We start from the raw sequence: 25,296 nt of genomic DNA, 5'->3' as shown, positions 1-25,296 counted from the left end.
CTGCATCATGTAGTGTAAAAGGAGGACTCCTTGTGAGGAGATACTGGTCCTCATTACAAGTGTTAAGAAGTGAATAGTTTGGGGATGGCGCACGCAATATTAACGATGCATGTGGAGCTGACCTTTGCATGCGAAAGAGCTGAGCAAACAGCCACACAGAGGAATGTCCATACATAAATATCAGCTGCAAGGTGGTGCCCCTCACATGAGATAAGAGCAGGAACACTGAGTGAATGCACTGAGAATAATGTCATTTGATAGATGACATGCACAATTCCTGTCCAATGTACGACTTTTCAATAAACGAGCTGAACTTTTTTCTTCATAAATGTCAAATAAATCTATAGTATCTGCTCTAACAGCTCAGATAAAAGTCATAGTTTTCCTGGATGTTTCATGAAAATGCAATCATTAGAACAATATATGAGGACAATACATTTTTAATCCTCAGTTTGACCTTTACATGTGGCTGACTGAAGCCTGTCCAGGAATGTCCTGACGCTGGAAACTAAAGCGAACCAAAGTATTCCATCGTCCAGCTCCTTTGCTCTTTGACCCTTTCCACTCACCAAGTCGTCTTGCCACTACAGTGAGACTCAATCTGTGACTGATGAACAAGTATCAACTATACAGTCAGTGTGGTTTCAAAGCAGTCAGGACATCAGAGAGGTCTGTGTAGTCATGTATGTTGCATAACGGCACATGGGGATCCCAGACAAAGGATAGAGCTCATTTCGGCCTGATGGCTTGTTTATTTTCCACAAATCTGCGCTTTATGGCGCAGATTTAGACCATTTAGCGATTTATCTCCGCTCACTCACAGGGTTGTGAGTGAGCGGAGATAAATCGCTTAATGGTTTTCCTGGAATGTTTCTAAAAGTTCACAGGGAGGCTAGATTAAAACTGATTTTTAGCTGATAAACAATTGAGCTGTTTAGCTTAGCTGGGTTTTTTTTCTGTGTGGCTTTAATGTTCAAAGTCTTCAATGTTCTCAGATTCTGTGAACCTAAACAAGCCAACACATTTATTTCCAGTAGCAATAATAGGGATTGTTCGATGAAATTGCCAAAAATATTCCATATCACACTGACAGAGTAACAAAACGAAAAAGGAGCCAGAATCTGAGGTGGTGACCTACGGGTCTGAAAAGAGAAGCCAACAGAATACGCAACACTTCTGGTTCCCTCGTTTCAAGTCTTTTTTTTTTTCTTCTTCTTCTTTTTTGAAATGGGTTTTTGGCTAGATGCCTGGAGATACGGTCTGTGGTTAACACAAGCTTAAGACAGTTTAACGTTTTGTTCCATGATATAAAATAAGTCAGTAGATACCCCTCTGGTACCGCATGATGTTCATTTAGTAAATGATGGTCTTATTTAGAGTCAAATAAAGGATAAAGCAGGGTCTGCTTTACGGCATGGCTACCTTGTAATTGACAGGTCGCTCCCATGGGGGGTTGTCCGGTCTGGGAGTTGCCCCTTTGTTTTGTTCCTACAACTTTGCGAGGATCTAGGCAGTCAGAATAGTTTACCAAGCTTTTCTCTATATTCTCTGCTCTGTGTCTTTACCTGCCTCTAAACATGACAGTTAGCACGAGAATGATCCCTGACAGGAAAACAAGTTCACAACTTATTAAAAAGACCATGTACCATCAACTTCTGTCTCGTGTCTGTCTGAAAACTATTCCTTTTTTTGTGGAGTAAAAGATACTCCGACACAGAAGTTGAAGAAAGTGGATGGAAGCTAGCTTCCTCCAGGTCTCTTTCTGTTCCCTCAAAGGTTAGCATTGTCAAGATGACTTACAACGGTCAACAATTCTAATTTGAATGTCAAGGGTCACTACAATTAAAGTCAATGTGAACAAATTGCGAAAATTAAAAGAAAATCATTTTTTACTAAGAGTAGGATGAGAAGCTCAATACCAGTGTTGTTTCAACTGTTCCCAATGAGGTCAGAGCGTTTGCGGCTGCATGCGGCCGCCTATAGAGAAAAGGCGGCGTCACTGTAGTAAATGGAGCAGAAGCTTGTTGTCGCCGTGTCTGTCTATCCTCAACATTATATTTCAGACACACAACTAACAAAGACCGAAAAAGCCCCATTTAGGAGCAGATCGGCCGGGGCGGACACTGAATGTTGCTGGTGACTGTTGTGCTTTTATTACCTTCATTTCATTAATATTATTTATATTATTCTCGTTGCTCTAACGTCAAGGCTGTCAGGTTGAGTGGCGACAAGCTCATCGAAGTATGAAGCGGACATCCGCCGGTTGGTGCTCAAGGTGAAAAAGCAATGTGAAACAAATTGATAGTAGGTCAAATAGATAATGAGATGCACAGGAGCGATGCTCGTCTACCACACTGGAAGGCTGGAAACAGGGAGCATAAGAATTTTTACTATGGTTCTTGCACCATGGCATTTTTGACAGAACCGTATCATGGTACATTACAGAAAACATAGGCCAATAATTAAAAAAAAACAACAGTCCAGCAAATTTAATAATGTGAGCAAATGTGTGTAGAAAAGACAAAAACTCTAAATAAATCGGTTTGTGCATTAGCATGATTTTATTTGTATGATCGTGATTTTTTTAGGCAACTTCTGCAGAATAAATGCTTTTATTTCACCATCAGTTTTGTCTGGGGAAACATTAAGCCAGCTCCCTATCCATCTACCAACCACTCGTAATACATTGCATCTCGTTAGTTAAATCCGATGTGGTCGGATCAAACAACAAGATGTGTATTATTGTGATATTGTGAGCTTTAGAGATGCTTCTGATTATATTTGTTTACATGGCACTGAGCCAGGCGAGCAGCTTTCCCCTGCTAGTCTATATGCTCAGCTAGACTATGGTATACGTTCACACTGCAAGTCTCTTGCGCAAAATTCAAATTTATTGCTGGGATCAGATAATTTTTTTAAAATATGGCCAATATCAGATTCCTGTGTGAACTGGTCACGGTCCTGAGCTGAGCCGCATGCACGAAGGACAACAAAGACATCACTCGCGGCACGCCGTCTCAGGAGGTAAATAATGGAGGCCACTGAAGACAGCTGTAAGGGGCTGAGGTCCAGAGTAGTTAGAGGAATCTACAATCCGGCCAGAGGGCTCCACCCACTCCTTCAGGAGAGCATTGGGATCAGGCGTGGGAAGATGCATACCTGGAGCTGATCTCCTCATCAGGGAGATGGATAAATGTGAAGCAATAAAGTTGATTTGGGGAGAACATGGGGAGAGCATGCTGCGAGAGGAGCAGGGTCGCTCCTCCCTGAGATCTCTAGGGTTGGAGAGATCTCAGGGAGATCTAGCTAGAGGCTAGCGGCCCGGCTGAAAGAGTTTATTTTGTCTAGTTTATTTTGTCTGGAGTGAGCTATAGGTTTACTGTTGTTTTGTCCTGAAAACTTGCAGAACTCTGACTCTGCCTCTGATTGCTGTGCTGCCACTATTTCCTGTGTCCTCCGTACAAATCCTGTTACACCAGCCTTCACGTTTCATTTATAAGATGATGTGCAGTGGAAGCAGATAATAACGAGGAGAGTGAGAGCCAACATTTTTCAACCATGGCTTTCAGTGGAGTAATGGTGGCTTTTGTTCAGAGGACGTAAAAGTCGCATGAATTACGATACGACTGTACAGACTGAGGTCGCCTTGCAAAAAACATCAGACCTGAATCTTTCTCATATGAAAGTGGCTCAAATCAGAGTTGAAAAGATCGGATGCTATGTGATTTATGCTGTTCATAACGTTATGAGAAAAATAATGTATCCGATTTCGGCGTCTTTTGCCTGCAGCGTGAATATAGCCTATCGTCTCCTGCCTGTAGCTGCACAGTTATGGAACATTCATGAGTCGTGAGTCCTCTGATCTTATCCTCGAAAAGAAAGCAAATGTGTGTATTTTCCCAAACGTATTATCCATCCTGCAGAGACTCCTGTTTACTAGGAGATTAAAGCATGTTGCCACTCTCGGTCTCAATGTCTAATCAAGACACTCAATCATGCCTCTTCGGGAGGCCATGAGACGTAAAGCAACAACCGTAGAGCACTGGTACCTCTGGGATACTCTGCTGAGAAATGTGAGACTCGGAGCATTTACTGTTATTGAACAGTCTTGACTATACAAACAGTTCTCATGCTCTCTGACAGATTACAGCTGAGTGGAGAAAAGTTGATCGTGTAACTACAGACATAGTAATTGGTTCAATAATAGCAGATTTGGAGTTTCACCATTATACAAACATTTCCCAGGGTTAGAGCTTCTCTGGAGGCAAAAATAACCAGTTAGAAGTCAAACGACCATCGCTTGTTTTGTAATGAATGGACTGAAATGTAATTTTAAAAAGAGTTAAAAGAAGAGAAAGCAAAAGAGGAAGTATCTGTGATCGTCATGAATGAATGACTGCAGCAGTTGGACCACAAATCCTCCCGTGCTCTTCAAGCTCTTAGCTCATTTGTCAAAAAAAAACAAAAAAACAACGTGGCCCCGCCCAATGAAAAAGCCTCCACCGTATGCCAAATACTACAACAAAACACTGTAAAGCACATGCTCAGCATGAGTGGATTAGTCCTAGCAGTGCTGCAGAGTATTTGGTATCTCTCAACATTTGGAAGTAATTTCCCAAAAGGGTCTGAGAAAACATTCCCCGCGCTCAGCTCCAAGACAAACAGAAATGTGTCGCTGGCAGTGATTAACAACTCCGCTCATTCATAAAGCTCTTGGATCCAAATGAAGGACCTCTGGTCTGAGGGAATTTGCTGAGAGGCCTCAGATTGTCACCACACACACTGTGGGAGCCATTTACTGAATCAGAACCTATACGAGCCGATCGGATGAGATCGCTCGGATGGTTTTCCAGGGAGGAAAGGAAGCTCAGGCATGTGCTGTATGTAACGGTCGTCGGTGAAGGGCTTGAACTGTGAGGCGACGTGATCGCAGTTGCACACGCTGTCTGCGGGGTCATGTATGGAGCACCAGTGTCGATGCAACGTGAGACAACTACCGCAGCTAACAGTTGGCTTTTGAAGGAGGAGACATTCGTTCGGGTCACTGTACATATTATCCTATTGCTGTTTGTACTGCGTAACATAACCGGACCCATTCTGCTGTACATACTGTTTTATGTCCCTGTGCATACTATACATACCACATAGTTATAGTATATATTATATTATTATACTGTACAATTATATACTTTGTTTATATGTTGTTATATATTTAGAACAGTTACATTAATTGTTAGTGTTATACCCAACTGGTCTGTGAATTAGTCCTTCTTAAGATATATCTATATCCAATTTTTCTACCTTTTTTTTGCAGGTTAGATGCTAAACTGCATTTTGTTGCTCTGGTACTCAATGCCAATTTTATTTTATTTTATTAATTATAAGGTGTATGTGTATAAACTGCATTTGGAGATGCAGATTAGGATTCTACATACGAAAAACTAATTTACAAAACATTCATGGACGGACATATTAGCTCCATCTCAACCAGCTACAACATTAAAACGCTGCTTATACATGAATGGATTAGTTATGAGTCCACACAACATAAAAGGACTTTCACTTTTTAGACTTTTTTGCTGCTACTTCTGTATGAAAAAAACTTAAATGCAGGACTTAATACTTTTAAGTAACATTTGACTTATTTACATTTAAGTAATGTAAATTCAAGTAATGTATCTGAAACAGCAGGTGCATTTTAAAAAAAACTGCAAAAGGGTGTAATATCAAGGGAACAGTTACCAAAGTCTTCTGCACTAAGAAAGAGGAACAGTGATCAGTAGAGCAGAAAAAAGAGGAATCTCAAAAAAGTGAAATTGTATGAAAGGTACCGAATATTGTCTTGAGCAAACAACAGCTCCAAAGAGTAAATAGAGACATTTCTGACATCTTTTAAAGAATTCTCTTTTCCTAATGTAAGACATGAAAGAAATGCACCAGTCCCAACATTTAAGTTAAGTCAACAAACAAAACGTTGACAGAGAAAAATGAGTTGGAAGGAGCCGTCATTAAGTATTTCTCTCATGTCCGCTCATTGGCCGACTGTCATTACGTTTGTGTTTTGCTTTGTCCACTCTGACGCCCAGAGAGGAAACCCATCCCCGCGAGCAAAGTCCATGAGGGGGGTGTTCCCCACCCAGGCCCCAGTCTTCTGCCCTATCATTGGTCACCACCAAACCTGCATCAGTTTAAAAACCAGACACCAGTTTCTTCTCTCCCTTCACACCGCACTACCCCTAAAAAAAACCCCCACAGATAGGGAGACTGTGAGAGAGAACCAGGATGCCTGCGTACTCCACCAACATGAGGATGAAGTTCCCTATTGTGGCCTTGGCTTTGGAGATTATCACCATCATCCTGTTTGCTGTGTTTGTGGACTATGATGATGGGAAAGGTCACGGGCATGACACGCACTCCAATGAGACTCACCATGACAAGGCGCAGCCCATGGATCTCTACCCCAGTAAGTCTGTGTGGGGCTGCTAAAAGAGGGACACTCTGCTACAGGATGCTTCAATATTTGGTCACTAGACTTCTTTTGAAGAGGTTAAAAATGATGGATAATCAGATTTTTGTCAGATGGTTCTAACACATTGCCTTTGCTGCAGCTTTGCAGCTTTGATGTTGACAGAGAAAAAAGGTCACTGTTGTAGAATATGACACAATTGTGTGTGTTGGGCAATATGCTGAAATGAAGAATTAAAAAAAAGATTTAGAAAAAAGAACAAATCTACAAATCTTCTATATTAAATATTTCCGAACTTTGCTTCTGTAGTCTTGACCTTTGAAGTGTTGAGTGAACTGAAAAGAGCCGCCTTTCCTTCCTTTGGAAGAATGTTAATTCTGTTTTACGGGTGAAATTTTTCCAATTATTTGCGTACAGAAATGGAAGAATTTGGAGGCTGTTTCCAGAGCAGGTCTGCTGATTGCAATAAGAGGAGCCATGGGGTCACATTCCCATTTCTCACAAGGTCTATTCATACACATGCAGCGGAGGAGTCAAAGAGGATCCTGCAGGGAAAAGTGTCAGGTCTCATAGAGGGGAGGTCACACGTGTTTTAAATCAATGTGTCAAACACACAGATAACAGAAAATAATGGCAGACGTTAAATACGTGTTTTTTGTTTAAACTACGGTGCTCGTCGAGCAGAGAGCGGATTCTGCAGTGGAGGTTTTTATTTTTGCATCTTGAAAACTAATCGGCAGTTGAATGTCTGCTCATGATTGGGTGGGGCAGGTGTGTCCGAAAGAGATAAGCTCATTGCTCATCATTAAGTCTGAGTATGTCTTCTACTTCAGATAGGACAGCCTACAACATGCACAGCTATATAGTCTTTCAAAGTGTCTATCATTATTTTGATTTCTTCTTTAGTTTTTGATCACACTGAGTTAAGGTCTGCTTTGCCTCCAATACGGTTTTCCACACAAAAATGTTGATGCTGCTGCGTTAAATATTCCTAAAATCACACCCACTCCTTTTCCCTTCGTGCAAATCCGTACATCAATTTGCAAATATTGTTTATATTGTTATCGTTTAACTGCTCGACACAAGACATCTTCTACGCCAGTGGGAAAGTGTGGGTGTAGTTTCCACATTACACTTGTGTAAGTTGCATATTGGACCACAATTGGCCTCCAAAAGTTGCGGTATAATAAAACCAATCTGCTGTGAGATTTAAGGTGAGCGCAGAGAAATTTTACCTCCTTCAGCAGATGGATGTGAAAACAGCTTTTTTTAGAGCCACATACAAGCATCTAAGTGACGTCACAATAAGCAGTTTTTAAAAAAAAAAGAGGTTTACTTTCATGCTGTTGAAGGACATATCTGCAAATGCCTCAAACACATCTCAAGTATCAAGAATTTAAATTCTGTGGAATGAGCTACAGCCTTGACCATTTAGAATGCAATTGGATAACGTGAAGACTTGCGGTTTGCGTGCGGAGAGATCTGCATACCAGACATCGACAGTTATAGGATCAAAGGAAGACGTATAAGCAGACACATGTGGACTGCACTGGAGTGAGTTAAAGCTCTTAAATCAATCATAAAATTGTGTAAATGACTACGGTTGTGTGGTGTGACAAAACACTGCATGCATTTCTAATTAAGACTCTCGGAAAATCATTTTTATCTTAAAAACTTTAGCATAAAAACATCAAAGATAACAGAGAAATCTGCTGCTTCAGCAGTTAAAGAAAAATGAAATAGTAATTGATGTTTTAGCAGCGGTTGCATCCCTCCTCTGCAGGTTGCAGGACAGTAGGTCCTGAGGGGATTCTCTCTTTATCGCAAAGGCTCACCCAGTTCTTCAGGACATTACTGAGCTTCACCTAACATCTGGGCGTGGTGCCAGACGCTGTGGCTGCTCTCCAAGCTTCACCTCCTCCCCATCCTCCATCTACTGTTCACTAGAAGCCCGTACTACAAGAAGAGCAAGTCTGCGTCAACCGACTGAGTTTTGGGAGGGGGGGGGGGGGGGGTCAAAGTACAAGTTGAAGGGCCGCAACGGCTCTGTGGATGTGAGCCAGATCAATATTTACGCCTCCATTCGCCGCTGACGATATCAGTGCTCAGTGTTTGAAGCGCTGACCACACGTTGTGCAGCGCTAAAAGAACACACATCAGGACTTCTTTAAGCTGATCATTGACACAATTTTCATGATTATTTTCTTGCATTATACCATTTGTTTTGTTTACAACTTCAGAAACACTTCTTATTTTAGTATTTGTATTATTACTATTATATATATTAAATGTAATTATTGTATTTACACCTATTTGTGTATATAACAGCCCTGTCTAGAGTCAAACTCCTTTTATGCGCATGCATAGTCGGCCTTTAAATCTGATTGTGACTGTGTTCGTAAAGTGATTGATTGGCTTATCAAGCATTGGAGAACGTAAATGTTAGGTTAACAAGATGAGATATGACTTTAATCACCCTGAATACAGACTCTCTAAGTTAACACTGTGCCATGTGTCATTATGGATCTTTATCATTTTTTATCTGAGTAAATTATGGCACTTCAAATTCATTTCAAACATTAATCCTTTTCAGATTCAAGTAGTTGAAACATTATTCCCTTTCAACTATTAATTACTACCCCCTAAAACCTCTAAAAACAATATTTTGAATATGGAGCAGCCAGGCAACCGCTATGACTCAAGTACAATTTGAGCGGTTCTGTTTTGATCTGATTGGTAAATGATTAAAGCAGCCTACAGTATAACATCTGCTTTTTGAGCACTTGTGGAAACCCAGTAAAACACCACACAGTATTTAAATTGTAGCGTCTTCGGATTCTGCCTCACAAAAGTAGATGTAGTGTGTTTTTTTTCATGCCATGTTAAAATGTGCCGACATACTCTATATGTAAATATCGCTTGTGAAAATAGATCTGGATGAATTTAATCTCTTTCATAGTACCATTCTAAAGCGGCGGCGCCAGTGCTTGCAAGATGTTCTGTGTTATATAGAAATGTAGCCTGAAGTAGACAAAAATATTTCAATATTTTGCATGTGTACTTCTTTTGCTCATATCTACTGTACTTATGTAAAGCTACAGTCAGCGCCTGGTTAGCTTAGCTTAGCACAAAGACTGGAAACAACACAAGCCAGCATTCACCCATTCACAAACACATTACACTAACCATACACACTCACAGACGGATGGCCCAGCCATTACCTTGCCCAAGGTAACCTCGACATATAGACTGCGGGGCCCAGGGATCAAACCACCGGAGTTATGATAAGTGAACGCTCAACGTGACGACCGCCCTACTGAGCCAAAGACACCATTATAGCGACAACAATATTGTCCATCGAGATGTTTCACTGCGGACAACGTCCTATGCCAATTCGGTAGACGTCGCCCAGCCCTAGAGACCGGTCTGCACAATAGGTGATGAAGCACATTGTTTCTGAGCCTGTGCACACCTCCACCGTGATGCATTTCCCACAAATGGGGCTCAATCTATCAAGCGTAAAGACCTTGAGGAAACAGGAGTCCCACTTCCTGTCAGGGTGACGACGCCGGTCTAGTTCTACGTAGATCCGCCTTCACACAGAGAATCTATATACATAGATATACTGTATATAGTGAAAACATCATGAACTGACGATGAAATGAACTCCAAACCCCGCTGTCTTTGTCCGATTATTAACACTAATAGATAAGGGTGAACTTGTAAGTTACATTTATTCAGATCATATGCACTTCATAGAAACAGGAACAGCAGAAGCATTCTCCCAGAGTCCTATTCATAGTGTGATTGAATTGCGTTTCCAGCTAACAGGTCACGGCTGACAATACAGCCCCTGTGGAGGGAAATGACTCAAGGGAAGTACAGCAACTGCTCAATAAATCATTTAAACTACAAAGTCTAAAGAATACCACCGTGTCAAGCAAAGTCTAATTTCTAATTGAAGGCAGAGTAAAAGAAGAAGAAAAAAAAGAAGTCGTTCATCTAATTCAATTTCATGTCAGCATTTAGCTGAGGCTAAAGCGGCACTCTCACGACAAAGCAGCTCCCTGTCATCGAATCGGCAGCAGGACTGACCTCCCGTCTCTCGTGTCTCCAGTGTTTCAGGACGTCCACGTCATGATCTTCATCGGCTTCGGGTTCCTGATGACATTCCTGAAGAGATATGGGTTCAGCAGCGTCGGCATCAACTTACTCCTGGCTGCCTTCGGCCTGCAGTGGGGCCTTCTCACGCAGGGTCTCTGGCACCTCGATGGCGGCAAGATCAAAGTTACCATCTTCAAGTATGAATGTCTTTCTCTGCACGTGTTGGTTTTCATTAACCCTCTGATTAACATTCATGCAGTACATCGCCAACTAAGTAGCTGCTCAATAAACCAACGAGCTGTCATGTTGGCTGCTGAGTAGCTCTAACAGATCACTTTAGGTTCAGTAAATGATGAATGTTGAACTGCTGATTTGTGTTCCAACTCTTCTCCTTATCATCCTATAGTATCTGTTCTCCTAAAGACTTGTTTTCCTCTCTACCCTGCAGAATAATCAACGCAGACTTCAGCACAGCGACAGTCCTGATCTCCTTCGGAGCTGTTCTGGGTAAAACCAGCCCTGTGCAGCTCCTCATCATGACCATACTGGAGATTACCATCTTCTCCATCAATGAACATCTGGTGGCCACAGTCCTCGAAGTAAGCACACAACGACACACGTGTCGATGAACTAGATGAGCACAGTACGCTGGTTAAATCCTGCATTATGACCGGGACAATTCATTGCGTAAACCGAACTGTAATACACTGCATCACCTTTGTCTGTCACAGGCTAACGACGTTGGTGCGTCCATGATCATCCATGCTTTCGGAGCCTACTTCGGCCTGGCTGTGGCTCGAGTGCTTTACCGACCGGGTTTGAGAAACGGACATGAGAACGATGGATCCGTTTACCACTCTGATATGTTTGCTATGATTGGTAAGAGCCAGTTACGCTTCAAACTCATGTAATGTATTGGTCATCTGTTTACATTTTTTAACAGGGATATGAGTTTTACTTGGCTGTAATCTTCACTCACTGGTTCATCGCTGGCCTCCTGAACACGTACGACTTATGTCCCCTAGTGGACACAAATAACCATGCAGCAGGCGCAGTGACGCTGAAGAGATCCTGACCTCAGCTAGTTCTCAATCCCGTTCAGAAACAAACAGAATCTTTGAGTCTATAAGCACCTCGCAGTGTGGTTTTATAGCAAAGAGAATTTTTACGACTAACTGATACTAAATGCGGTTTCTTTATCACCCTCTTCTCCAGGAACCGTCTTCCTGTGGATGTTCTGGCCCAGCTTTAACTCGGCCATAGCCGACCCAGGCTTGACTCAGCTCACAGCCGTGATCAACACCTACCTCTCCCTGGCTGCCTGCGTGCTCTCTGCCTACGCCATCTCCAGCCTCGTGGAGCACAAAGGAAAACTGGACATGGTCAGATAGCTTTCCTCTAATATCTAACAACACTAGTTCAATCATTTAAAAAAAAATTAAAAAAAATGATTTACATATATTTATATACTACAGGTGCACATTCAGAATGCCACCTTGGCTGGTGGCGTTGCTGTGGGAACATGTGCTGACATGAACATCGGGCCATTTGGGGCGATGCTGATTGGACTAGTGGCTGGCGGCATCTCTACCCTGGGCTTCAAGTACCTTACTGTAAGTTCCAGTCAATAAAATAATAAAATAGGCAGATTTTCAGATTCGTGATGTATTTGATTATACAATTATTTTTCACCTTTTAAAAAAAAAAGACACTAATTTGGTTGTAACAAGGGACCTTTTTCCTCCTCTGCAGCCCCTCCTGGCATCCAACCTGGGCATCCAGGACACCTGCGGCGTCCACAATCTGCACGGCATGCCTGGCATCCTGGGTGGATTGGCTGGTATTGTGGCTGTGGCTTTGGGAAAAGCAAATAGGTAAGGGCCAGACTTATCTCCACAAATCTTACATATACATATGACTATGTGTGTGTATCACGATATCTAAATATATGATTTCATCTCAATACCATTCCATGGAAATGATCATATCAAATTATCACCCAGCCCTAACACACAATACATAACAGTATTGTAGCTTTAGTTAAATGTCAGCTCTTACACTCGATCCCCTCTCCCCCCCTCAGAGGTGACGCTGCCATGCAAGCTGCTGCCTTGGCTTCATCCCTCGGCTTCGCTTTGGTTGGAGGTGCTGTTACAGGTGGGTGGAGATGAAACATGAGGCCATCGATGGGACACAACAGTTAAATTCCTAAGCACAATGGAAAAAAACGTCCTTATTTATCAATCTTTCTGTTTTTTTTAAAAAAAGCCTGAGCAATCAAACAATGCCTTTTCTTCTTCAAGGTTTAATAATGAAGTTGCCGTTCTGGGGCCAGCCTCCAGACCAGAACTGCTTCGATGACTCTATATACTGGGAGGTAAGAAATCACCACTTCGTCATAAATACTATCTCTAGTTCCTGACTGTCGAGGATCACACGTAATAGAAGCAGTAGCCCAGTATTTTTTTTTTAAAGTTATTATATTTGTGGTTTTGGGATCATGATGAGATGAATGTGGTTCACCTCATTATTACAATAAAGATCCCATTAGATTAGATTAGAACTCTCTCGTACTGCTTGTTTTATCTTCTGCTGGTTAACTCCACCCAGCTGGTACAGCATACAAGCTAACAGTTGTTTGAGGTCCACATGCCGTCCACCCATGTCTTATGTACGTCTCTTTCATCATGCTACAGACAAATAATTTGGTCAATATGTTTTCCAGGTTCCCGAGGAGGAGGAGGAGAATGAGGAGAGCTTGACTCACGCCGATCACTCAAAGAACAAAGCAGAGGTTTAAACATCTGCTCACCATCCATTGAGCTTGAAAACTAGGAAGTAAAGGACTATTAATCTGCTACACCATGTCGGCTCATATCAATTTGTCAATTATTTGAATGTGATTTTTCTTTTGAAATTTTGTGAGGAAAGATATCTACAGCAGCGTGTTTTCCATCAAAGTACAGTTTAAATTTGACATTAGGGCAGTGAAGGTTTTACACAATAGAGTCTCCAAAACACACATGAGTCCTTTTTAAAAATTGTTAACATAAAAGATTTGGTTAATAACATTTACATAAAGAAAAAGGACCTTTATTTACACTGAAAATTGTGATTAAATCAAAAAACACAGTGGGTCACGCCATAGATTCACTGCTGATGGACAACTATTCCCACTCCTTTATGTCGTTTTTATATAATAAAATGAAGCATTAAAGCATGTTTTAAGATATTAGTATAGTTTGATCTTTTTTTCTTCACACATTCTTTTATATTTCCATACACCTCACATTTGTATCTCGGCTGAGGCGTTTAAAACCCGCTTTGATCTGTTGCTTCGCATCACCTCACTGGAGCCCATAGTCCTTCTGTAAGGAGTCAGAGTCAGACTGTGTGAAGCCAGCAGTGAGGCTCTGACGTGGGCAGGGATAGTCGCATGATATGTTGTAACTAATGAACCTTTGCGTTGCTTATCTCCCACTGCATACAATCACGTTCTATTCATCCGAGGGCAGCTGAACAATGTCTTTCATGCAAAGAGGATGAATGCATTTAGCATTAGATTGGCTGTCACTGGGCAAGCTAACGTCATTTTTTTTTTTGTCTGCTTTCAATTTATACCTCATGTATTCTTACATGTACATACAGATTAGCTTTCAGATGAATTGACATGGTCAGTTTTATTGAAGTCCTGCAGGGTTAAAAGAAGGAGCAACGGGTACTGAATACTTTCAGAAGCCTTAAAAGAATTCAACAGGAACTTACATACTGATAAATAAGAAAGGGCTAGCATTCATAGAAGATGGAAATGTGACAAATAATACACTTTTTTTATAGCATTATATCATGTTTCACACATTTTCTCTGGAGCTGAGTTACTGTTGGATTCTTTTATTGTATTTTAGTTAGTTTAGTTTAGTTTTGAACTGTGGCACTTGCAACAAACTGCATCTTTTTAAGCTACATGGTGTCTGAGTGATGAAGGACAGATTTCTTGTGTTTGACATTAAACATGGACTGCAGGGCTAGATGGAACTGACTACACACATACAGTAGTGTTAATCAATATTTTGGTTTGGTATGTCCTGAACACATCAAGATTTTGTATTTTTATACAGTGTGGATGTGCTCATATTTGTATAATATACTAATACTGTCATAATAAATATGGTTTTGTACAATACCAGTGTTTCTGTGTTTTGTGGTCGTAATCATGCAGATATTTGTGGAAATATTACAGTCTAATAACTTCCTTACATTTGACTGTAACGTTGCACGCTGACTTAATTGTGCCAAGTGTGGTTTCGAGTGAAATATCTCATGAACTAGTGGATTAGTTGTCAAGAAATTTGGCTCAGACATTCATGTCCCCTCAGGATGAATCCTTTTTGTGATCCCCTGACTTTTCCTCTAGCACCACCAGCTGGACAAAGTTGTTATTTGTCCAAATTTATACAGTATATATATATATATATATATATATATATATATATATATATATATATATGCTGGTGTATCCAATTATGATATGCTTTCTGATATAGACATGTTTGAGGTAATTTAGATCCTGGTCGTTATTACACAATTTGTCCATCTGTAATAAAGGACAATCTTTAAACTGTAAAATGTACGACATATTTGTCACAATACTACAAATTCCAAAGAGCTTTATAATAAAAGTTTGCTTATATAATTTTATCTGTTTATGTTTAAAATACTAACGCTGGTCGATACATGATTATCAGCTTTCAAACAATAAAGTAGATTCTCCCTCTCTCTCTAAAGCAGTTTTAACTAATCCTGAACATCACAAGTATAACGAAGGTTTACACGTTACTCTAGAAAGTGAGGAAACATGGCAGATAACGTTAACTAATCGAACTTCTTCCAACGTGGTTTGTGAATGCTTGGAGACAGTTAAAGATTAAAAGTCCTAAAGTAGAATAAAACTTATTCTATATTGTAATTATCAGCATTAACTCAGAGCACACAGCAGCGCCGTACACGGCTCTGGCGGACGTCAGTTTTCGCTCCGTTGTTTTGAACGTACTTCCCGCGGTGCATCATGGGATACAAAATGTCTCCTAAGAGTGCTGGCTAATGCTAATTTACGAGAGATAATCGCGAATAAACATAAATCTTACTCTTCTTTCAGCTGTTAAAGTGTCAGTGTACATATGTGATAAATTAACGGTGTTCTGCTGTCGCCATGGTGAGTACAGAACTTCTTTCACCAGCATTAGATCATTCAACGTTAATAGCTTAACGCGCATTTTAGCTTTAGCTTAGTAAACGTAGCCTTGTTAAGCACAAGTGAAAGGACAATTAAGGTAAGCGTTAATATTGTCTGAGTATGTTATCAGAAATGTCTCAACAAAGCCACGATTACGTGCAATGGTGTACCTATTTTGAACGGTTAGGTAGCGTTTGCCTTGTGTAACTTCATCAGGTTCGTCAGTGTTAGCGATTTCTTCCCAACCGGAGCTCAGATCAGATTTCAATGAAAGATTGCCCGAATACATCTGGTACAAATGTTTGCCTTTGTTTCTAGTCAACGAAAGCGGAGACGAGGGTGTCCAGCTCGAGCTCCAGGACAGATGAAAGGAAGAGATCAACGAGTTCAGGCAAGACCGCTGATCGATGTGTCACATGAAACCCACCGTCACGACAACAATACCTTCACAGTCACAGCTGTTTTCCTAACTTTCACTACTGTCTCAAGTGAAATGTTGTTAGAACTGTTTTCAGACCGCTTCAGTCCGTTTTAGTCTTCTAAATGTCTCTCTCTAACCTGCTCACACAGTTGTATTATTATGATTATACTTGTATAGCGGAAGCCAGCGATAATGGCGTCCTAAAGACCATAATGTCATCAGTGCATCAGGTCACGTGTCTTATGTCTTGCTCTTAAAAAGAATCAGTTGTCATCTTCTGTGCTAATACTCACGTTTATCTTTTATATTTCTGTTTATTCAGGTCGAGAAAAAACGAAGCGGAAACGCAGTCGTAGTAGGTCTTCCTCGTCCTCCTCTTCGAGGTCATCTTCGTCATCGTCTTCATCCTCGTCGTCCTCTTCTTCTTCTTCTTCTTCGTCGGGCTCATCAAACTCATCCAGCCACAGTCGCAGTAGCTCTAGCAGTAGCGGTGAGTGTATCTTTAAAGTTTAATGTTGTGCTTTGTTCATTCACATATTATGTTATTTTTTTAATTTTTTTAATCATAACAGTACAAATATCAGTAAATTGACTCAATGTGTTTTATTGTTTGTAGACTCGGACAGTAAATCCAGAAAGCAGTCTAAGAAAAGGAAAAAGGAGAAACAGCACAAAAAAGTAATTTTGTGCATTTCGATCCCGTGTGTTTTATAATCGACAGCAAGTTTCGGTAAAAGTGACTGAATTGTTTAATGACGGAACATAACTGAGTCCAACTTATTTTTGTGTCCTGCAGCCGAAAGGGAAGAAAGAAAAACGACACAAACGTAAAAAAGACAAGAAAGTGAAAGGAGGAGAGGAAAACACGGGACCTGTACAAATCTCCAAGGTAAGCCGCCCGTTAACGTCCCGTCAGACAAAGAAATGCTCTCTGCACATTATTCCAGACAGTCCCTACATGACACTGTCACCATTCTGTAATTGACTTCCATTCATTGAATTCCACTGAGCTCTAAAATCAAGTCCACCTCGATAAAAATACCTTTTAATGGAATCCCATTAAGTGGTGACGTTGACCATGTTTGGCAGTTGTTGCCAGCCCCCAACATGTGCTAGTATGATATGCACATACCGAGTGACATTCGTAATCACAGGCTATGTCATTGTGTCAACCATCTTTATTTTATTGTAATCTCTGTAAACTTACATTTGTCTTCTTTCAGTACTTGAAGGACAAGAAAAAAGGCAAGTACAGCATGATTTCTGGGAAGAAGATAAAGATGAAAGTAAAGAAGTCAAAGAAAGACAAACAGGTAATCGCACTTTTTTTTTTTTTTTTTCGGTCAAGTAGCAACCCAGTGGATCTATCCGGTGTGTGGATGGATTGTTATTTGCTTCTTTTTTTGTTGTTACAGCGGGATAAAAATCGGGCAGAACTTCTTGAGTTCCTGAACTCCACCCTGTGATGCCGCTGCGGACGGCAGAACTAGCGCTCAGACACGTCGGCAGAACTCAGGAAACAAACAACTCGGCTTTCCCGGAGAACAACGATGAAGAGTTTTTTTCTGAGAAAGAAGAAGATGACGAATACAACTTGCATTGACACACAGGCAGCACCAAGCCTGATGGACTGAAGGAGCCGCGTTCGGACCGCTGGCTTTGATTTTTCTCCATGGCGCTGTCCAGGTGGCGGATTCTTCAGCTTGGCCCGATAGCTTTTGTGATTATGAGAAATGTTTATGGCGAGCAGTGTCATCAAATGTTGTGTCTGTAATTAACTACATCAGATGAAGGCCAGTGACCGCCAGCGATCAGCTTCTCGACTTTGTTTGTGATTTGAACGTACGGTGACTCCTTGAAAAGTGTACTCTACCGTTTGAGCATTTTATTCCTATAACAATGTGGGACTCACAGTGGACCAGAGACGTCTTTCATCCTTTTTTTTTTTATTTCATGCGTTCTTCTTCAAAACCAGCCGCCTACACTACCCAAAACGCAACTTGACGAGCCGCAGAGATCTGGTAAACTAATTTCTTTCTGACTCCCCACCCGCAGAAGTTTCAAAGACACAACGTTTACTGTCACGCGTGTGCAGTAGTGCTCCTCAGCCCCTTAAACACACCTTGATCTGTCAAATAGATTCTCCTCCAAAGTTCAAATTGTTTACCTGCTGGCTCTTGTCAATCATCCATGTCAACCGTACTGCTAATGTAAGATTGCCCATAATTATTTTAATTTTTTTTTTGTAGATAACTAACCGTTATGTTTCCACAGTAATTGTGAGAATCAGAGTGTTATCAGCCTGTACTGATATTTAAATGTGTACATCTTGTTTCAAACGATATGGGAATCAACATCTGATGGTAACTGTATGTCTTATTCAGAACATTCATTCCCCCAAAATTCTGTCATGGATATTGTTTCAGCATCAGTCATTTTATTAAATTGAAATAAATCAAATCCACTTGGAAGCTTTATATGGAGTGAGCCTGAAGGCTACTGCTGACTCTTGATGTGTGACAAACAAAAGAAACAACAATTAACTACCGGAAAGGTTTGTTTTCTTTCAATGAAGAACAGACGGAACACTTTCAGTTTGACACGGAACGATGAATTATTGTGCTGAGTCTTTGTGTGCTGTATGAAGGGGAGCATGAATCACCCTATGAATGACAGTGACTACCACTAATAACTTGTACATACAATTTATATATATATATATATATTATTCATATATATGTACATACGTACTGTCTTAAAAGACCTCTGCAGCCATTCAACACCAACATATTTCATGCTTTCCTGCAATATTTAGGAGTCAAGAAAGCCTTTAAAGCCCGTATATTGCATGAATATCATAGGCCAACAGTAAATAGCCCTCAATGCTTAGATAGCAATGTCTACAAAATGTAAGATGCATCACTGCCAGAGGCGATACTCTTACACAAAATTGTTCAGTTCCAAAAAAATCTGATAAAAAAACCACCTGACATTGCCCATTCAGGTAAATCAGTAATTGCTGATTGGTCTCATACTGACAAGAGGACGAGTGGGATTCATGCTGCCTCGTCTGGAGCAAAGTGTGCCGTGTCTTCGGGTCCCGTGCCGTGGACGCCCCACATCAGACAACCTTACTGCTGCTGGTTCCTTTGTATCTGAAGTCGGGCATGCTCCACACCCTCTGGGACCCCTCCATGCCTCTCTCCACGTCCTCGGACACGGTCTTGAGGTCACTCAACCCGGCCTCGTCAGTCACAGCGGAGGTCAGGCCGACCGTGCTTCCGAACGGGTTGATCTTGATCCGGGACCTGAAGTTCATGAGGGACACGCTCGTGGCACGTTTGTTGTTCCACTGGTGGGCGAGCCGCTGCGCCTCCTGCTCCTCCTTCAGGTGATCCAGCGTCTCCAGGAGGACGGAGCGAAACAGGCCGGACACCTCCTGCGCCTCGGGCTCATTGGCCTGCAGAACCTCCCTGAACCTGTGAGGAGTGCAGATCAAGTTCACAGTGGGTTTTCTGTCATACTGGAGGAATAGTCTTGAGTACTGCACCCATTTAGCGCTTAAACCTGGTGCGTACATTACCCACAATGCAACTCAACTGCTGCCAATTCTATCTGACATTAGATCTGGTAAGCTCCCTTCTTTCTAACTCCACACTCCCAGATTTCTTTTCATTTTCAAATGTGTAGTCTTGAAAATCTTGTTTTTACTGACCTCCAGTGGTTTGAATTCATGTGATCTATTTAAATGATACAACATAATGTAGATATATATATATATATATATATATATATATATATATATATATATATATAGGAAAACAATTTGGTCAGAAGTACAGAAATAAATACTTTTACACTTCTGTAACACAGATGACTCAGACGACAAGGAAGTAGGATAAAAATAAAATACAAACGAAAACATCTGTCAAATAAAATAATGAAATAGTGTTAAAATATAAGCATAGAATATTATTCTGGCCTTTGAGAAACAAACATCCATTCAAATGATATAAAAGACAACCTGGATCACAGTCATCATCCCTCCACCTGTGTGAACCGGTACGCTCCTCTTACTAACGAGAGGCGCTGAGGCCTTATAAAACCTTTAAATAGATGGCTATTTGTGAATCTGCTTCCCGGGAAAGTGTTTCCATGTTGACTGATGATTGGCCCACTTTACTCCACTTAAACTCATGTGAGCTCTGAAGACACATTCAGGGCCACAATCATATTTATCTACCTAAACCTTTCAAATTGAACTATAACCGGCATTGGTAGCAATAAGCTAAATATTCAAATGAAAGTGGAAAAGAGTTATATTAAAGGCACAATTCATGATTCAATTGTGAATGAAAATGCAGGACTGAACCCTGCTGTCAGCCTCATAATCATCGTTTGACCTTTAGTAGAGGATTTATTAGGTAAGTGGATGAAAGTTATTGATTGAGCATGAAAGGTCATTCTTTAACTTGAAAAAAACGATATCTGTCATACGTCTATGAGTCTATGTTAGACTATTTATTCACACTTTTAAATCCCTCATGTCGTTAAAGACCCAGTCCGTCATTTTTTCAGCTGCACTACTGTATATTCATATATAGAATTGATTATTCGAATATATAATAATTGGAAATATGAGCCAGTTTTACAAATGTAAGCCAACATTTTACAGCAGCTACATTTGACAAAACTGAATTTTAAGTCCACACCAAGTCCACGCTTTTCTGGTTCTTTTAATTGCATCTGTGCGTCTTTCTGAGTTTCCTCATAACAGAGAAGCCATCTTTCTCGTGTAACTATTTCAATTTTCTATTTTCTTTTAATAATTGTCGAATAGGAGAATAATATATGTGTGGAATAAGAGAAAGAAAATAGAAGAATAAAAAAATATATATATATATATAAACGTCTCACATTTAAAACTCATTCTCCCCTCTTTTCAATTATTTATTCATCCAAAATATTATAATTGTATGTGTAGCCAGCTCCGTGGAAGTTAATGGGATTCTAAATATAGAATAAGATTAAGAGATAAGGACAATCTGGCATTTTGGAAACCCTTCAACATAGGGCTCCTCCTCTGTGCAGCTCATTAAAATGTGTGTGTGTGTGTGTGTGTGTGTGTGTGTGTGTGTGTGTGTTGTCCAGCGTTGTTAAGCGTTTAGCGCCTCGCATTAACACCAGCAGCCAAACTGCTTCCCAAAAAACTGTCGACCTCTAACAAGACACCGGAGACCTCAGCAGCTTTCTGTGAACAGATGCTCCAACGAGCTCAGGCTGTCTCTGCTGCAGATTAAAGGACAAACACACCAAAGCATTACGGAGTCATGTGACGGACAACAGAGAGGTCGGCCAGCTCATATTAAATGATTTGATTTCGGAGCAATTTGGAGGTGGTCTGGATCTGATGTTTCCTCTATTAGATGTTGGTCATAATTATAAATCTAGTATTATTCCTGAGAGTGGACTTTTATGGTCAAGACATGAATGTAATATTCACTATAGTTTGTGTGTTTCCTTACTTCAGTATGACCTGGCCGCAGTAGGGCGGCGGCACCTTGGCGCAGAGGTCCTCCAGGCCGATCCTCTCCCCGGTGCTGAGGTTGTAGGAGGGCCGAGGCGTGTTGGCCAGCCAGCTGTAGTCCACTCCGGTTTTGAGGCGCTGGTACTCGTTGTCCCTCTCTCTCTGCTGCCGCTCCGCCTCCTTCAGCTGCCAGCTGAACTCCAGCATCAGGGTGTCGGTGACCACATCGGCCGGGTCCCGCTGTGGGCTCCGGTGATACGGCTCGTTCCAGCTGAACCAGGAGGCCATGGCCTTGTCCTCCTTCACAGCCCCCCCCCCCCGATGAGACAAAGACAATCACTGCAATGATTAGAGATCACACCAACAATAACCCCCAGGCTGTTGAAATATTTGCTCAGATTAATTTGTTTCGAGGTGACTAGAGAATAAAAGACGAATTCATAGGGCTATATTAGATTTGCTGCTTTTATTAAAAGTGATGAATGAGACGTTTTGAAAAGGTTGTACAGTAATTGGCTTTTCTGTACTTTGCAGAGCTTGAAAGGTGAAACCAATGAAACAAAAACAAGCAGTACGGAGTTGCAGCGGTTTCTGCTGTAATGAGCATTTAATTGATGGAGTTCAGATGATTAAGTGTTTGCTTTTCAAGGTTTTTACCACATAGGAAAGAGGCAGCATAGTAGCTGTTGCATAATCTGGCATCATTTATTTCACCACATCTAAACGCTGTTTCAACATCTGGACATGAAATGAAATTGATGATGAAAAGTGATGAAAGTACAATAACGGAACAGAAGAAGACGCTGATGAGGATGTTGTCGTCGTTTAATGAAGAGTAAAAGTCCATTTCGATATTCAAATACTTGTTTGTCTTTTCTCAAGTACGAATGTTAAACATTCTCTCGTTCCAGCTTCTTGCTGCCCAGATTAATTGATAATGAAAACTATATATTTGTTAACTGGTCAGACAAAACAGCAATTTGAAGAATCGAGCACTGAGTTTTAGGATACTGTGATGAGCATTTTTCAATTCTCTGACATTATTAAGGTCAAACGATTCATTCATTTAGAAAATACTGAAAATCATCGTTAGCTGCAGCCTTAAGATCTCCTCAAAAGTGCTCCAATGCTTGAACTGTGTATTTCAGCAGAAGTACACATTACCTTCATGTTGTACCTTTGCTCTTCGTTCTTTTATTAGGTCTCCATTTAGTTTTGTCACTCTCTTAATCTTGAGTTAATCTGTTCAGGTGTTGAGGTTGTCATGGGGCTGTAAACATGTGCATTAAAAAAAAAAGCTTTCACACAGTGAGATTAGCTGAAGCCTTTACCTGATCTAACTTCTGGACCCAACAGCGTCGGTGAGCTGACTAGCCCTGCAAAATGGAGTCACTCACATGCAGAGAAATATAGCCTTTCAATCACTGGTTCATATGTTAGACCAGTGACTGTCCTGTGTGTCTAAATATTGTTTTACTGAAGTTTGTACATAAGAAATAAACACGAGTAGGGCTGCACTAATGACTATTTTCATTACTGAATAATCAGACGAACGTAAAATAATGAACACAAATTGTCCATCACAATTGAGAGCCCAATGTGATGTCTTCAAGAGTCTTGTTTTGTCTGACCAACAATCCAAAACAACCCAAAATATTCAAATTACTATAAAGCAAAGGGAAGAAACCTGTTTTTGCTTACAAATGTATTTTAACGATTATAATAGTTGCTGATTAAATTACCTGTTGAACGACTAATGGTTGCAGCTCTACAGTAGATAGCTCAGCAGTGTTTTCTCTCATGTTCACCTGCTTTCGGTACATTCAAATTTGACTTATTTCCTGGGAATTATAGAAAACTGCTCGCATTTCCAACTGGCTTGAACTTTCATTCTCTCTCTCTTCATATCCCCACTGCTCAGTTTCACAACTAACACGTATCCGTGTTTGGACCGCTGGCTGCTTTTTGACAGATTCTAACATGAATATGTTGAAACATCACATCTCTCGGTCCAATTTCTTGCCGTTTGCTCCAAAGCATAATTGAGAATGAACAGTTTTCTTACCTCTTAGTCTTTTGAAAGTTTTCTTAGACTCCACGAGAAACAAAACCGATGAAAAGCAGAATAAGAAAAGTCGGCAGACATCAGAAGGACAGATGGATGCTGAAGACACAAGACTGGCAAAAGCAGAGAGAGGGAAGAGAAATGGATTCTCCCGTCTCCTCACAGACCTCACAGCATTATCTCCACCTCTCTATCTCTCTCTCTCTCTCTCTCTCTCTCTCTCTCTCACACTCACTCACTCCCTCCTCCCTCCTCCTCCCATGAGCCTCTCTGGCCTGCCTTTACTTGTTGCAGGAGGTTGGGGGCACCATCTCCAACTGGAGCCATTGGATCACGGCCCCTTGATGAAGTGCTTATGTAGCTTTCTACGATTCGCTGTTGCTATAGTGATGCTCGTAAGCCTATTTGTCCACAATAAGCTCCATCAGCTGAAAGGGAGCTGGAGAGCGACAAAGAGGCAGATAAAGAGGACACAGCGGGTTGAACGGCGAGATGGAAAGAGGGAGATAAATCAAAGGATGTTGTTTGTGTAAGATAGGGTTAGTGCAGTGTGGGCTCGCCGTGCAGCGGCGGCAGCTTAGTTAAGTGGCGAGTGGTGCAACATTTGCAAGAGGTCAGCCTGTGTACTTACCACAGGTAATGAGTCCCACTGGGCCAGAACAGGCATGCAGGCATTACAGGAGGAAAACTGTTAATCGCAGGAGGAAATGTTTGTGTGTGTGTGTGTGTGTGTGTGTGTGTGTGTGTGTGTGTGTGTGTGTGTGTGTGTGTGTGTGTGATGCACACGATAGAGAAGCAGAGAGGTAAATGTGCAGTCGTTGTGTAGGTGGTTATCAAGGCTTGTTGGCTTGCTCTGTGTGTAGGTGTGAGCAGAAACCTCAGATGGTTTCCTTCTGCATATATTCACAGTAACCTTGAAATCCCAGTCACACCTCCACCACCACCACAACACCACCATCCTCCTCATCCTCCTCCTCCTCAGTGTCATACAGCTAAATACAATGCGGGGTGAGCTATGAACTCAATTAAGTCAGTGTGGAAATACCAACATCCAACAGTGTTAACAGAAAACCGTTGTGATTTCTGAAGCGCTTCAATTGATCTTTAGAGAATATAAATTCTTAAATTCTTGAATATAAAACAACAAATGATTTCAAGTCAACTGCGTTCGCACCATCAATCCATCTCAAAGTAAGTAATCAAAATAGTACAAAACCAGTCTTTTGTATACATCTCAATAAATATCAATACAACAACAATAATAAGGTGGTGGTTTAGATGATATGAAAATATTATAACAGAATATACATATTTTTTTGTGTGAACATTCCACACTGTATTGAGTAAAAAAAAAATAGATAAATAAATAAATAAAAATAGCAAGCTACTTTAAGCAGTATTCAAAACATGTTACAACGTGCTTCACAAGGCAGTAAAAAACAAAAAGGAAATTAAGCCGTTAATAATGTCATTACTCTAG

The 25,296-nt window shown here is 40.9% G+C and overlaps 3 protein-coding genes across 5 annotated transcripts; 2 read left to right on the top strand and 1 right to left on the bottom strand.

The window, feature by feature from the left end:
* Positions 1-6,182: 6,182 nt before the first annotated feature.
* On the top strand, positions 6,183-14,753 carry rhag (Rh associated glycoprotein). Its single transcript, XM_068737319.1, has 10 exons — positions 6,183-6,463; positions 10,584-10,767; positions 11,019-11,169; positions 11,302-11,449; positions 11,786-11,952; positions 12,046-12,183; positions 12,323-12,444; positions 12,654-12,727; positions 12,874-12,947; positions 13,296-14,753. The coding sequence occupies exons 1-10, from the start codon at positions 6,283-6,285 to the stop codon at positions 13,368-13,370; spliced, it is 1,314 nt and encodes a 437-aa protein (XP_068593420.1). The 5' UTR covers positions 6,183-6,282; the 3' UTR covers positions 13,371-14,753.
* Positions 14,754-15,638: 885 nt separating this feature from the next.
* On the top strand, positions 15,639-18,701 carry si:ch211-22i13.2 (uncharacterized protein LOC553945 homolog). The gene is made up of 7 exons (XM_068737358.1): positions 15,639-15,782; positions 16,122-16,194; positions 16,547-16,714; positions 16,841-16,902; positions 17,021-17,113; positions 17,448-17,537; positions 17,640-18,701. Exons 1-7 carry the CDS (start codon positions 15,780-15,782, stop codon positions 17,688-17,690), a joined length of 540 nt encoding a protein of 179 aa, XP_068593459.1. The 5' UTR covers positions 15,639-15,779; the 3' UTR covers positions 17,691-18,701.
* Positions 18,702-18,717: 16 nt separating this feature from the next.
* Positions 18,718-23,984, bottom strand: rd3 (retinal degeneration 3, GUCY2D regulator). 3 transcript variants are annotated; one of them, XM_068737357.1, is made up of 3 exons: positions 23,817-23,984; positions 21,750-22,090; positions 18,718-19,703 (listed from the first exon to the last, which is right to left on the bottom strand). In XM_068737357.1, exons 2-3 carry the CDS (start codon positions 22,037-22,039, stop codon positions 19,346-19,348), a joined length of 648 nt encoding a protein of 215 aa, XP_068593458.1. In that variant the 5' UTR covers positions 22,040-22,090; positions 23,817-23,984; the 3' UTR covers positions 18,718-19,345. The 3 variants fall into 3 exon arrangements, with proteins under 3 accessions (XP_068593458.1, XP_068593457.1, XP_068593456.1); XM_068737356.1 differs by having other exon boundaries at positions 21,750-22,051; XM_068737355.1 differs by lacking the exon at positions 23,817-23,984 and adding an exon at positions 22,916-22,941 and having other exon boundaries at positions 21,750-22,051.
* Positions 23,985-25,296: the final 1,312 nt, after the last annotated feature.

This window comes from Cebidichthys violaceus, unplaced genomic scaffold, assembly GCF_023349555.1.
Source record: "Cebidichthys violaceus isolate CVI_PGR_0920_01 unplaced genomic scaffold, fCebVio1.0.p SCAF_78, whole genome shotgun sequence".
Classification (NCBI taxonomy): domain Eukaryota; kingdom Metazoa; phylum Chordata; class Actinopteri; order Perciformes; family Stichaeidae; genus Cebidichthys; species Cebidichthys violaceus.
Note: the sequence above shows the minus strand (reverse complement) of the source record. Positions and strands in the feature narration are given on the sequence as shown.

Coding starts and splice junctions, on each gene's coding strand:
- rhag (XM_068737319.1), top strand. CDS start 6,283: ATGCCTGCGTACTCCACCAACATGAGGATGAAGTTCCCTATTGTGGCC. Junction 11,450..11,785: donor TGATATGTTTGCTATGATTG/GTAAGAGCCAGT, acceptor CCTCTTCTCCAG/GAACCGTCTTCCTGTGGATG. Junction 11,953..12,045: donor ACAAAGGAAAACTGGACATG/GTCAGATAGCTT, acceptor TATATACTACAG/GTGCACATTCAGAATGCCAC.
- rd3 (XM_068737355.1), bottom strand. Junction 19,704..21,749: donor TGCGGCCAGGTCATACTGAA/GTAAGGAAACAC, acceptor CACTCCTCACAG/GTTCAGGGAGGTTCTGCAGG.
- si:ch211-22i13.2 (XM_068737358.1), top strand. Junction 16,195..16,546: donor GAAGAGATCAACGAGTTCAG/GCAAGACCGCTG, acceptor CTGTTTATTCAG/GTCGAGAAAAAACGAAGCGG. Junction 17,538..17,639: donor AGTCAAAGAAAGACAAACAG/GTAATCGCACTT, acceptor TTGTTGTTACAG/CGGGATAAAAATCGGGCAGA.